Below are 14,567 nucleotides of genomic sequence, written 5' to 3'. Positions count from 1 at the left end.
ACGAAGAAGAAGGGGGGAAGTCCCGCCTCGTTGTCTGGGCCAGCCAATGGGCCAGCTGGCCTGAGCTGGGCCAAAACGGATCTAGAAAGATGGCGACTTCCATTGCAAGGACTGACAGGCTTCATTTTACGTTCACGTTAGACCCGCGGAACGCTTTGTCCATATTTTTTACAGTCTATGGTCAAGACCTGGGACCTCACCCTAACCCCAATTTCTTCTTCTGATTTCTACATGAATATAAACACATTATAACCATATACAATGAAATGGGAGTTAAATGCTTGAATTTGTAAAAATGGCAAAATAATGACTCCCAACGTGGTTGAAGTGGGACTCATAAAATGTCCCTGGGACTCATTTCTAAAAGACCATCCCTGCATCCTGGGACTCATTTCTAAAAGAGCAGGAAGGAACTGGTTGGAATAACGTGTTCCTTCCACGCGCTACGTCCAACCAGGGAAACTCCCCCCTGTCAGGTGTAAAGGAGCAACTTGGACACTCAGGCATGAAGGAAGCATGAGTTCAAGTCCGTTGCTCTCCCCATGTCCCCCATATATGGGGACTAGGTTGGTGGAGGGTGTGTAGAGCCCAGGATCACATTAGATGATTGACACAGGGGTGAAAAATGGGTTACAAAATCGTGGGATAAAAAAAAATATATAAAAACAAAAAAGAGCATCCCTGCATCCTGGGACTCATTACACTGAAAACCTGTTTCCATCACTGTGCCTGAACACTGTGACAGAAACAGAGCTGACTGGTTCTGAACGCTGTGACAGAAACAGAGCTGAATGGTTCTGAACGCTGTGACAGAAACAGAGCTGACTGGTTCTGAACGCTGTGACAGAAACAGAGCTGAATGGTTCTGAACGCTGTGACAGAAACAGAGCTGAATGGTTCTGAACGCTGTGACAGAAACAGATCTGACTGTGGTTCTGAACGCTGTGACAGAAACAGAGCTGACTGTGGTTCTGAACGCTGTGACAGAAACAGAGCTGACTGTGGTTCTGAACGCTGTGACAGAAACAGAGCTGACTGTGGTTCTGAACGCTGTGATAGAAACAGAGCTGGCTGTGGTTGTGAACGCTGTGACAGAAACAGATCTGACGGTGGTTGTTTATCTTCCAGGACACGTACTGCCTGTACGCTGCCCTGGTCCAGGGGAAGAGCCCCTACCTGCCCCTGGTGCTGCCCGCTGCCAAGTCCGCTGCGCCTCCCGCACCCGCAGCCGCGCTCAAAGGTAAGACCGACCACACACACAGCGGCCCTTTGGCCAGGACAGGGGGGGAGGCGGGGTTATCGCTGTGAGCATTCGCCTTCGCCTTCTCACGCAGTTTGCACGGGTACAGGCGTTACAGAACGCCACCCAGCGAGTTTAGGTTTTGCTAGTAAAAAATTGCACCGTGCGAATTGTTAAAATGCAATGTGTAGCACCGGACGGTGCGACTAGAGGATTTGACCGTTCAATCGTGATAAAGACGAGTTTCTGATACAGCGAGAGCACATTCTATGAGGCGCAGTTCTATACCTGCATTTTATTTATATATGCGACGTTACTCTGTTACGAGGCGGAAAGTCTCCCGGAAATTCTAAATTCACTTGAGTAAGAGTACAACCAAAGTATTGGTATCAATAGTAATAATAAAATAAAATAATAATAGCTCAGATTTATATAGCGCTTTACAAGGGAACACTAGGAACAGACTTTATTAAGAGAAAAAATAACCCAAAGTAAAACATGACAGATACAGGGTTAAAAAGATAAAAGGATAAACGAGACGTCAACTGGGGAAAGCTATTTTAGTAGCAATTATGGGCACTGGATTTGCCCGTAAACCTGAAGTTTATTAGCATATACAGTTAATATACAGGTGTGATGGACTGATGGTACAATTCCAGAGTTTACCAGAGTTTGTTGGAAAGTATACACGCATTCCATGTTTTCTGCGCAGTTATTGTAGCTTGCCCAGACTCTTCAACAAAGATGGCGAAAGCAAAAATTCTTTGTTCTGTACTACAACACATGTCAGACCAACACCACTGTCTGTCTGTCTGTCTGTCTGTCTGTCTGTCTGTCTGTCTGTCTGTCTGTCTGTCTGTCTGTCTGTCTGTCTGTCTGTCTGTCTGTCTGTCTGTCTGTCTGTCTGTCTGTCTGTCTGTCTGTCTGTCTGTCTGTCTGTCTGTCTGTCTGCCTGCCTGCCTGTCTGTCTGCAGGTCCAGCTCCAGCCAAAGCTCCAGCTCCCCTGTACGTGCGTTCTTCCATCCCGGTGAAAGACCCTCAGTCTGGATATTATTACTACGCTCCGACAGCCCAGTCCTATCTCACCAAGGTAACTACGCCCCCTACCTCCTCACCAAGGTATTACTACTGCACTGCTACATCTCAGTCCTTCCTCACCAAGGTAGGCTACGCATACTAAACGTTACGGAATAAGGTTAGTTTTAGACATAGTTTTACTGAGGTTAATAAGGTTAGGTTTAGACATAGTTTTACTGAGGTTAATAAGGTTAGGTTTAGACATAGTTTTACTGAGGTTAATAAGGTTATGTTTAGACATAGTTTTACTGAGGTTAAGGTTAGGTTTAGACATAGTTTTACTGAGGTTAATAAGGTTATGTTTAGACATAGTTTTACTGAGGTTACTAAGGTTACGTTTAGGGATACCTGGTGTTCTGAGGTGTTTGCTAGCTTACAGCCGACACGTCCTGTTTGGTAAAACCACACCTCCACACATTCCATTGGCTGGTGTTCACATGTAACCCCCCCCCCCCCCCCACCCCCACCCCTCAGGAGCAGAAGGCGGAGCTACTGCGTATCTGCCAATCAGACGACGTGGAGTGCCTCCAGTACCACATGCGTGCGGCGTACGGACACAAGCCCTCGGCCGGGCCCCTCCCCTCCTACGCCCACTTGGGCTGCGACCCCAAGAAGGACCCCAGCTGTGGACCAAAGCTGGTGCAGAAAGCCCCGTCCGGCATGTACCTGCAGTACCCCGACTGTGACCCCCTGAGGGACCCCCTGTGTGCCTACCATGCCTCTCTGTCGGTAAGAAACCCCCCCAGGGACCCCCTGTGTGTCTACCATGCCTCTCTGTCGGTAAGAAACCCCCCCAGGGACCCCCTGTGTGTCTACCATGCCTCTCTGTCGGTAAGAAACCCCCCCAGGGACCCCCTGTGTGTCTACCATGCCTCTCTGTCGGTAAGAAACCCCCCCAGGGACCCCCTGTGTGTCTACCATGCCTCTCTGTCGGTAAGAAACCCCCCCAGGGACCCCCTGTGAGACTGTCATCCGCAGCAATTGGAAACGCAGCAGGGGGGACCATTATCAATGTGTTCCATTCATAAACTACACAGTGAAATCTATGGTGATACAAATTTACTCATAACGTGCATGTGTCGTGCCGTCTGGGACTGGACCCCCCCCCTCTCTCTCTCTCACTATACGCACGCAGCCACGCACTGTTCTTCTGGGCATGGAGGCACAGCGCTGAACGCACTGATATAACGGAAAGCAGCGCAAAATGTTTACAAGTTTATCGACATGAAAGTCCCCACTCCCCAGTCCCCACACAGTGACAGCACTCCATGTTTACGGCACGCACAGACAGACAATATTCTGTAGGCTATAATACACTGCAGTGTTTTTATGTGTTTCCTTAAGCAACATGTACTCGTCCTCATTTCGATCAGGGCTTCAGTCTCCTCATTCGACCTCAGTCTATCCACGGTAACGGGACATCTTTGCACTGCGTAAAATATGCCTTCTCCGTCTCCAACTAACTAATCAAGTGCGATTGGAAGCGAAGCGAAACCCCCGTTTTTGGTCGAAGTAGAATGCGGTTCTTTGATACGCATTAGGATTCGAATGAGCCTTCACACCTGCCAAACGAAGTGCACTTTCTGACAATGCGCAGCAGGATTCGTTTTAATCGCAGCAAAGCTCTGGTGTGAAGGTCACCTAAAATACATGTTTAGGTGACCGTTTCAGGCTATCCGTGCCCCCTAACCCCGCCCCATAACCCCGCCACCCTAAACTCCGCCCCCAGGCCTCTTAAATCCATGTTTAAATCCCTTGTTTCAGGCTAACCGCGCCCCCAGCCCCCCCGGCCGCGTCCCGGGGTCCTGCAACCCGCTGTTCGAGGACGGCTGCAACCCGCTCACCGCCACACGCTTCTCCGCGCCGCCGCAAACCTTCCAGGATGAGCCCCGCGACGAGGCGGCGGCCATCAGACAGGCCCCGCCTCCTCCCGCCCCCGAAGAGCAGGCTGAAGAACAACAACCAGACAACGACCCGTACGCCATGCTGAGAGACGCCCAGAGAGACCCGTATGCTAGGTAAATACCTATAGTTAACTGTTAACTAGTTAGTTAACTGCTGTGGTGTCACAGATGCAAAGTAGAGATGTCCCGATCGGATCGGCCCTTATCTGTCATATCGGGTCATATCGGTATCGGCGAATATACCAGTCTGTTCTCTAGGTATGGTACATATGTCCTGTTCTCTAGGTATGGTACACATGTCCTGTTCTCTAGGTATGGTACACATGTCCTGTTCTCTAGGTATGGTACACATGTCCTGTTCTCTAGGTATGGTACACATGTCCTGTTCTCTAGGTATGGTACACATGTCCTGTTCTCTAGGTATGGTACACATGTCCTGTTCTCTAGGTATGGTACACATGTCCTGTTCTCTAGGTATGGTACACATGTCCTGTTCTCTAGGTATGGTACACATGTCCTGTTCTCTAGGTATGGTACACATGTCCTGTTCTCTAGGTATGGTACACATGTCCTGTTCTCTAGGTATGGTACACATGTCCTGTTCTCTAGGTAGTGGTCAACACCAGATATATAGCTAGATATCTATAAACACAACACCAGATATATAGCTAGATAGCTATAAACACAACACCAGATATATAGCTAGATAGCTATAAACACAACACCAGATATATAGCTAGATAGCTGTAAACATGAGATCACGACACTGGTATCGGTATTTGGTATCGGCTAACTCATGATCATAAACTGATGTCCAAACATACCGTATTCTAACTAAACATTGATTGATTGATCCATCAGGTACCGCCAGCCTCCTCCAAGAGCCAACGATCCATACGCCAGGTACCGACAGGCTCCGCCCCCGACAGCCAACGACCCGTACGCCAGGTATTGATTGATTGATTGAGCTTCCCTCTGGTGGTCGTCATGGTTACTGCAGCCAGCACCGCTGTCCCTCAGATCTATGAAGTGTCTCAGTGGTGCACGTCTGTTTAAGATCTTAATACATTAGCGCCCCTCACTTCACACGGGTGTGATTTCTTTACAGGTACCGCCAGCCTCCTCCAACAGCCGACCCGTACGCCATGTTCCGCCAAGCCCCTCCCCCTGCCGCCAACGACCCGTACGCCATGTTCCGCCAAGCCCCTCCCCCTGCCGCCGCCCCTGAGGCTGACCCCAACGACCCGTACGCCATGTACCGCCAAGCCCCTCCCCCCGCCGCCAACGACCCGTACGCCATGTACCGCCAAGCTCCTCCCCCCGCCGCCAACGACCAGCTGGCCATGCTGCGTCAGTTCATGGCCCACGCGCAGGTCAACGACCCCTCCGCTCCCCGCTCCGCCGCGGCCCCTCCCTCTCCCCCTCCCGCCGCCCCCGAGGCCGACCCGTACGCCATGTACCGCCGCGGGGCCCCGCCCACGCCCCCCCGCCAGCAGCACGCCTTCTTCCAGGTAGGTGTGTTCTTATAATAGGGATAATGTCTGGCTAGGTGGTCGTTGTAGGGAGATAATTCACCTCCTTTATGTAAGGGATAATGTCTGGCTAGGTGGTCGTAGGGAGATAATTCACCTCCTTTATGTAAGGGATAATGTCTGGCTAGGTGGTCGTTGTAGGGAGATAATTCACCTCCTTTATGTAAGGGATAATGTCTGGCTAGGTGGTCGTTGTAGGGAGATAATTCACCTCCTTTATGTAAGGGATAATGTCTGGCTAGGTGGTCGTTGTAGGGAGATAATTCACCTCCTTTATGTAAGGGATAATGTCTGGCTAGGTGGTCGTTGTAGGGAGATAATTCACCTCCTTTATGTAAGGGATAATGTCTGGCTAGGTGGTCGTTGTAGGGAGATAATTCACCTCCTTTATGTAAGGGATAATGTCTGGCTAGGTGGTCGTAGGGAGATATTTCACCTCCTTTATGTAAGGGATAATGTCTGGCTAGGTGGTCGTTGTAGGGAGATAATTCACCTCCTTTATGTAAGTGATAATGTCTGGCTAGGTGGTCGTTGTAGGGAGATAATTCACCTCCTTTATGTAAGGGATAATGTCTGGCTAGGTGGTCGTTGTAGGGAGATAATTCACCTCCTTTATGTAAGGGATAATGTCTGGCTAGGTGGTCGTTGTAGGGAGATAATTCACCTCCTTTATGTAAGGGATAATGTCTGGCTAGGTGGTCGTTGTAGGGAGATAATTCACCTCCTTTAGTAAGGGATAATGTCTGGCTAGGTGGTCGTTGTAGGGAGATAATTAACCTCCTTTATGTAAGGGATAATGTCTGGCTAGGTGGTCGTTGTAGGGAGATAATTCACCTCCTTTATGTAAGGGATAATGTCTGGCTAGGTGGTCGTTGTAGGGAGATAATTCACCTCCTTTATGTAAGGGATAATGTCTGGCTAGGTGGTCGTTGTAGGGAGATAATTCACCTCCTTTATGTAAGGGATAATGTCTGGCTAGGTGGTCGTTGTAGGGAGATAATTCACCTCCTTTATGTAAGGGATAATGTCTGGCTAGGTGGTCGTTGTAGGGAGATAATTCACCTCCTTTATGTAAGGGATAATGTCTGGCTAGCTGGTCGTTGTAGGGAGATAATTCACCTCCTTTATGTAAGGGATAATGTCTGGCTAGCTGGTCGTTGTAGGGAGATAATTAACCTCCTTTATGTAAGGGATAATGTCTGGCTAGGTGGTCGTTGTAGGGAGATAATTCACCTCCTTTATGTAAGTCTAAGTAAGACAGTAAGTCTAAGTAAGACAGTAAGTCACCGATGGAGTTTAACTTCCGACGCGAAGCAGAGGTTGTTAGTCACCCTGAAGATGAATTCTATCCTATGTACAGCCTGTGAATAAGCTCAGGAAGGCCATACGGCTGTGCTGTTTGTGAAACTCGCTGTAAATATCTGGAAACCCTTTACCTGTATTGTAACTGAGATGACAGAGAACCTACGGCTGTGCCGTTTGTGAATAAGCTAAGAGAGACCCAACGAGTGTGCTGTCTGTGAAAGAAGCTTCTAAATGATCAGATTTTTGTGGAAAAAGAGCTCAAACTTTCTTCTTTCCTGCCTTGATCTCCTTGCCTGGAGATCAAGGCAGGACACGATGGGAACTATGTATAATATATAAGTATAAGTATACTTTATGCACAGAAACTCATTTCACTCAATTTTATAGCTTCTAAATCTTTGATGTGAAACAAAGTTGCGGTTGTGATTCTCTGAGCAGGAGGCCGCCCAGGAGGAGCAGCAGCAGCAACAGCACCACCCACTGGGGCCTCCCGGTAAGACCAAGGAGGGCTACGACTGCTACATCGGCTACGACCGCGACTGCCTGCCCGTGAAGCCCGCCGCGGGGGCGCCGCGGCCTCGCTCCGGAGCGCACCGCGCCCAGGCCTACCCCGCCGAGGCCTACGAGCCGCACCTCAACGCCGACGGCTCGCGCAGCGGCGTCCTGGAGCCCGACAACCCCCACTGCGACCCCGAGTACGACCGCGACTGCCGACTGCGCCGCCGCGAGCCCTCCGAGGCAGCAGGGGGCCCCGGCGGAGAGGCGCAGCAGCCCGAGGAGGAGGAGGAGGCAGAGCAGGAACCAGAGCCGTTCCAGAGCGGCCACCAGGAGGAGCCCTTCCTGCCCTACCCGGGCCACGGCGCACAGGGCATGCCCAGCTTCCAGGACATTCTGAGAGGCTACGGAGACCAGTTCCCCGAGCAGGACGACCACCGGGCCTACGGCACACACGACTATCGCAGGAAGTAACGCCTTGCGCTCCCACCCCCCTCCCCCCCCCGCTCCTTTGTCGGGACACTTTGGACAAGCCTGTAAAACATTGACGCTTATCAGAAAGTATTCCACTATGTATGTATGTATGTATGTATGTTTGTATGTATGTACTGTATGTATGTATGTATGTATGTATGTATTGTATGTCCAATATCCGAAAATAAAACGGAACTGAACTGAACTGAACAGCACAGCCTCCGCTATACTGTACTTGTCTCGCGTTGCCAGACTGTTGCCATCGTTTTTGTCATTTCGTCATTTTTTTCAAATCCTCAAAAATGATGAAAAACGGCGCGCTATAGTATGCCGTACGATATGGGCTATAGCCCATGGTCCAAAATGATGAGAAACGAGGATAACTTTTTTTCCCAAAATTTCAAAAAACATGGGCTATAACCCATCGTTTTTGTCAAATTGCGGATTTTTTTTTTCTTCATTTTTTCATTTTTTTCAAATCCTCAAAAATGATGAAAAACGGCGCGCTATAGTATGCCGTACGATATGGGCTATAGCCCATGGTCCAAAATGATGAGAAACGAGGATAACTTTTTATCTATTTATTTATTTTAACACTTTAGGTTATCTCTAGTAAAATAAAAGGTATCTCAAAACAATAACTCTTCACATTGTCTTCGTTATGTATAATTCAAATAAGAAAACATTTCAAATGACTCTTATTAACCCAAAATAATAACAGGGTTACATAAATGACAGAACACAATGATTAGAGCGCAGCAGGGAATCGAACCCCATTCCAGTAAACCAGAAGCGCCATGCCTGTGCCTCGTTTTGTGTTTATTTTATTTATTATAATAAGACTATGAAAGTTCTCTTCATACAATTGAAAACTGGAAGACTCACTCCACAAAGGTTCGCGGGGGGGGGGGGGGGGGGGGTACCGTCCTAAAGACGTCTCTTCGGTGCTACTGAAAATTTCTGACGAGCCGAAATCATTTCGGCACTACAGCGCCGAAACAGTTGTAAAATAGGAGTATGAATCGGCCCTAAGGGATAGTTAGAATAAACAGCTGTAAAATAGGAGTATGAATCGGCCCTAAGGGATAGTTAGAATAAACAGCGGTAAAATAGGAGTATGAATCGGCCCTAAGGGATAGTTAGAATAAACAGCTGTAAAATAGGAGTATGAATCGGCCCTAAGGGATAGTTAGAATAAAGCATCGTTAGTTTATACCGTCAATAACATCCACCCAATACATCGTGTGGTGGAGAAAGTACTCAATTGTTGTACTTCAGTAAAAGTACCAATAATCCTATTTAGAACTACTTCGTTACGAGTAAAAGTACAGAATTGAAAATATCCTTGAGTAAAAGTACAAAAGTATCGGCATCAAAATGTACTTAAAGTACTGAAAGTAAAAGTATTCATATTGCAGAATGTCCCACTTCACAATTCCAAAATGTCTATTGAAAATATAGCAGATCTACAAGCTCACAATGTGTCGCGTTGCAACGCATTGTGAGCCAGGGGGTCCCTGGTACAACACATGTTCAGATGGGGGTCCCTGGTACAACACATGTTCAGATGGGGGTCCCTGGTACAACACATGTTCAGATGGGGGTCCCTGGTACAACACATGTTCAGATGGGGGTCCCTGGTACAACACATGTTCAGATGGGGGTCCCTGGTACAACACATGTTCAGATGGGGGTCCTTGGTACAAGTAAATATTAGAAGGGTCCATTTGGACACCTAGTGTGGTCTGGGGACACCCAGGGGTCCTTGAGGGGGTTCCAGGGGTCCTTAAGAAGAGAACAAGTTCAGCGCATAGTGACTCTTTAAGGGGGTTCCAGGAGGTCTTGAGGGGGTTCCAGAGGTCTTAAGGGGGTTCCAGAGGTCCTTGAGGGGGTTCCAGTGGGTTCTAGGGGTTTTGAAGGGGTTCCAGGGGTCCTTGAGGGGGTTCCAGGGGTCCTTAAGAAGAGAACAAGGTCAGCGCATAGTGACTCTTTAAGAAGAGAACAAGTTCAGCGCATAGTGACTCTTTAAGAAGAGAACAAGTTCAGCGCATAGTGACTCTTTCACCAGAACACAGGTTGTTTTCTGTGCGGAGCAGCTTCATTGCCAGGGTTTCCCTTCCCAACCACAACTGTCTCCTGTTTATTATTATTAACATTATTATTATTATTATTATCAACTGTCTCCTGGGGCCCGTTCCACGAAACTTGGATTAGAGATTAAGCCGGGATTTAACACATATCCTGGTTTAATATATCCTGGATCAGTGATTAACCGGTTTCATGAAAGCTGGTTGATCTTGCCAGATTAATTTAACCAGTTAACCTGGATATGTTGAGGCTTGATTCGGTTTCATGAAAGTGATGCTACATTAGTTACCATGGAAACTAATGGACTTAGCCTGCTCTGGACCAGGCTAACAGCCAGGTTTAACCTAACCCTGATGTATTTACTGTTCATTAAGCAGTCAAACTGATCACAAACCAATGATGTTTTCCAGATTTATTCAATTATTATGGGTTTATGTTGCCTTATTTGTATCGGTCTGCATTAAAGGACTAATTTAAGCACTATATAAAATCAAATAACCAAAATATATAGGCTGCACAACATCACGACAGCTTGTGAGCTTGTAGATCAGCTGCTTTTGGTGAATGATCCCCATGAAATAGGTTTGCTGTCGTGCAAGTGCACGGTTAAGAAGAATTATTATATTATATTATTATTCTTTTTTTTGTAAAAGTGAAAACCACTAAATATTACTCATTGTTTTACAACATATTGTAACGTTTCACCCACTACTAGTCCTACATACTTACACCTAGAAACCCCAGGACTACATGTAAGGGTGGGGGGGTCCCCAGTTAGGACTACATGTCAGGGTGGGGGGTCCCAGTTAGGACTACATGTCAGGGTGGGGGGGGGGGTCCCCAGTTAGGACTACATGTCAGGGGGGGGGGGGGTCCCCAGTTAGGACTACATGTCAGGGTGGGGGGTCCCCAGTTAGGACTACATGTCAGGGTGGGGGGTCCCAGTTAGGACTACATGTCAGGGAGGGGGGTCCCCAGTTAGGACTACATGTCAGGGTGGGGGGGGGTCCCCAGTTAGGACTACATGTCAGGGTGGGGGGGTCCCCAGTTAAAACTACATGTCAGGGTGGGGGTCCCAGTTAGGACTACATGTCAGGGTGGGGGGTCCCAGTTAGGACTACATGTCAGGGTGGGGGGTCCCAGTTAGGACTACATGTCAGAGTGGGGGGTCCCAGTTAGGACTACATGTCAGGGTGGGGGGTCCCAGTTAGGACTACATGTCAGAGTGGGGGGTCCCCAGTTAGGACTACAAACTGTACCTACAACATCCATGCATTCATATTCCTGATTTAGACAATCTTTATTTTAAAGATTGACCTCCATCTCACCAAAAGATGACAATGACTATAGAAAGGATAGTGAGTTAGTTAGTTAGTTACTAATAGAAAGGATATTCCAACCAGGTCTGATGCACATTTTATAAAATAATAAAATTATGTGATGAATTGTTGCCTGATGGCGTTTGGAACCGAAGGTCTGCAAAAAAAGAGAAAAGAAAAAGCAAAGATCAAAAAAACAAAAACGTGCTATCCAGCACCAAACGTAAAATTAACAAATAAATTAATAAGAAACATGTAAAAAAGAAATGTCATTGAGAATCCCAAAAATGAGTAAACCAAATTAATAAAAATAGACATGATTTGTCCAAAAATAAACAAATGAATGAATGAATGAAAGCCACGGCAGGTCATGTATATACCCTAGTAGACGCCGATGTGCTCCCACAGACCAGGGACCACCTAGGGACCCCCAGCCGGGCCCTTCGGCAGACCAGGGACCACCTAGGGACCCCCAGCCGGGCCCTTCTGCCTCTGGGCAGACCAGGGACCACCTAGGGACCCCCAGCCGGGCCCTTCTGCCTCTGGGCAGACCAGGGACCACCTAGGGACCCCCAGCCGGGCCCTTCTGCCTCTGGGCAGACCAGGGACCACCTAGGGACCCCCAGCCGGGCCCTTCTGCCTCTGGGCAGACCAGGGACCACCTAGGGACCCCCAGCCGGGCCCTTCTGCCTCTGGGCAGACCAGGGACCACCTAGGGACCCCCAGCCGGGCCCTTCTGCCTCTGGGCAGACCAGGGACCACCTAGGGACCCCCAGCTGGGCCCTTCTGCCTCTGGGCAGACCAGGGACCACCTTGGAACCCACCCAGCATGAAGTGGGTAATGGTTCCTTTCCTAACAATGTTACAAAGTGCTCGTACAGAACGTTTTTGGTAAAATAAAACTTTGTTCTTCTGCACAATTATACCACGCAAGTTTCCGTATAACTGCAATGTGTGAAATTAAGTTGAAAGAAAAATAACTTATCTCATTGCGTGTTTTTGATTCCTCTGCTGGCCCCAATCAGATGATTTTAGACGCAGGCCTCCTATAGTTAAACTTTCCTCTGCTGACCAATCAGATAATTTTAGACGCAGGCCTTCTGTTTCGTCTTTAAAGTCATTCAAATCTATCCTAATATAAATATATATCACCTAATCATATATATATAGCTGGTTGCTTATAGAAAAGGAAATTAAAAAATAAAATGTAAAGATATTTAGGTGTAGTTCCAGACTCTATAGTATTCAGAGATTGTAGAATATTGGTCTGGCTACGCGAGACTAGTCTGACCCTAAAGCTTCTTCGGGTACTTCGGTGTCCTCTCTCTAGGGTCGTCCTCAGACGAGCCCTCTATCGTCCAGACATCCTGGTTCTCCTGGTTCTCCATACATCTGGCCAGTTCTTACAGTCTCTCTGGTTCTCCATACATCTGACCAGTTCTTCCAGTCATCCCAGATGGTTCTCCATACATCTGACCAGTTCTTCCAGTCTCTCTGGTTCTCCATACATCTGGCCAGTTCTTCCAGTCTCTCTGGTTCTCCATACATCTGACCAGTTCTTCCAGTCATCCCAGATGGTTCTTCATACATCTGGCCAGTTCTTCCAGTTATCCCAGATGGTTCTCCATACATCTGACCAGTTCTTCCAGTCTCTCTGGTTCTCCATACATCTGACCAGTTCTTCCAGTCTCTCTGGTTCTCCATACATCTGGCCAGTTATTCCAGTCATCCCAGATGGTTCTCCATACATCTGGCCAGTTCTTCCAGTCATCCCAGATGGTTCTCCATACATCTGACCAGTTCTTCCAGTCTCTCTGGTTCTCCATACATCTGACCAGTTCTTCCAGTCTCTCTGGTTCTCCATACATCTGGCCAGTTCTTCCAGTCATCCCAGATGGTTCTCCATACATCTGGCCAGTTCTTCGGCCCTCGTCATAGAAACCACCCCTCTCTCTCTAGGTGGTCCTCAGACCTGCTAGGTGGTCCTCAGAGGTGGTCCTCAGGACTACAGCTTCTTCAGGTACTTGTGTCCGCCCTCGTCACTGCCCCTGTAGGTGTATCCGAGGGGGGGCTCGCGGCTGGCCGGGCACACGGTGATCCTGTGCTGGACGAAGGTTCCGCCGTAGGTGGTGAAGTCCTCGAAGGGCTCGCCCGAAGCCTTCAGGTTGGTGACGGGCTTGATGCTCTTCCTGAGGCCCACGTTGGCGGCCGGCGACTCGAAGTCCACCTGGTACTTGGTGAGACCGTCGAAGGGGCCCGACGGGGGCTTGTAGGCCAGCTCGGGCAGCACGATCTGGCTGCGGCCCGTGAAGTCGGGCTGCGTGTACGCGTGTCCGTACGTGGTGTGGTCCTCGAAGGGCTCGCCCGAGGCGCGCAGGTTGGTGACGGGCTTGATGCTCTTGCGCAGCTCCGTGGTGGTGTGGCGGTAGTCGTCCTGGTACTTGGTCTTCCCGCAGGACGTCTCGTTCTGGTAGCTGATGGCGGTGGGCCGCTGGGGGCAGCGGTGGCGCCCGCAGTTACACACGTTGCAGATGCACTCGCTCATGTTTCCGATCCTTTTATATGACGGTGATATGTTAACGATAATAACGTTGTCCTGTTGACGGTGATAATTAGGGGAGCGCAATTCCGGCGTTTTGGGAGACACGGAGACAGTTCCAGCTATATGTGGTCTGCTGCCCGCCAGCGTGACGTATGACGATCGATTACGTCACTTCACACCCCTCCTATATTCAGCTAGTGTAGATTTATAGGGCGCTAGCCCCTCCTATATTCAGCTAGTGTAGATTTATAGGGCGCTAGCCCCTCCTATATTCAGCTAGTGTAGATTTATAGGGCGCTAGCCCCTCCTATATTCAGCTAGTGTAGATTTATAGGGCGCTAGCCCCTCCTATATTCAGCTAGTGTAGATTTATAGGGCGCTAGCCCCTCCTATATTCAGCTAGTGTAGATTTATAGGGCGCTAGCCCCTCCTATATTCAGCTAGTGTAGATTTATAGGGCGCTAGCCCCTCCTATATTCAGCTAGTGTAGATTTATAGGACGCTAGCCCCTCCTATATTCAGCTAGTGTAGATTTATAGGACGCTAGCCCTTCCTATATATATATATATATATATATATATATGTGATATG

At 48.6% G+C, this 14,567-nt stretch overlaps 2 protein-coding genes across 3 annotated transcripts in view; both read left to right on the top strand.

The window, feature by feature from the left end:
• Window positions 1-8,214, top strand: part of and1 (actinodin1) — a 21,500-nt gene extending 13,286 nt beyond the window's left edge. The window contains exons 6-12 of one of the 2 annotated variants that reach the window (XM_080794019.1): window positions 1,129-1,240; window positions 2,215-2,330; window positions 2,792-3,046; window positions 4,082-4,335; window positions 5,083-5,169; window positions 5,330-5,732; window positions 7,497-8,214. In XM_080794019.1, coding sequence (XP_080650145.1) covers window positions 1,129-1,240; window positions 2,215-2,330; window positions 2,792-3,046; window positions 4,082-4,335; window positions 5,083-5,169; window positions 5,330-5,732; window positions 7,497-8,027 — 1,758 coding nt within the window. In that variant the 3' untranslated portion in view covers window positions 8,028-8,214. The remainder of the gene's footprint in view (window positions 1-1,128; window positions 1,241-2,214; window positions 2,331-2,791; window positions 3,047-4,081; window positions 4,336-5,082; window positions 5,170-5,329; window positions 5,733-7,496) is intronic. The other variant, XM_080794020.1, reaches the window with a different exon arrangement.
• apodb (apolipoprotein Db) overlaps window positions 1-14,567 on the top strand; it is a 50,513-nt gene that overhangs the window by 34,679 nt on the left and 1,267 nt on the right. The window lies entirely within an intron of this gene.

This window comes from Protomyctophum bolini (assembly GCF_963924005.1).
Source record: "Protomyctophum bolini genome assembly, chromosome: 21".
NCBI lineage: Eukaryota > Metazoa > Chordata > Actinopteri > Myctophiformes > Myctophidae > Protomyctophum > Protomyctophum bolini.
Note: the sequence above shows the minus strand (reverse complement) of the source record. Positions and strands in the feature narration are given on the sequence as shown.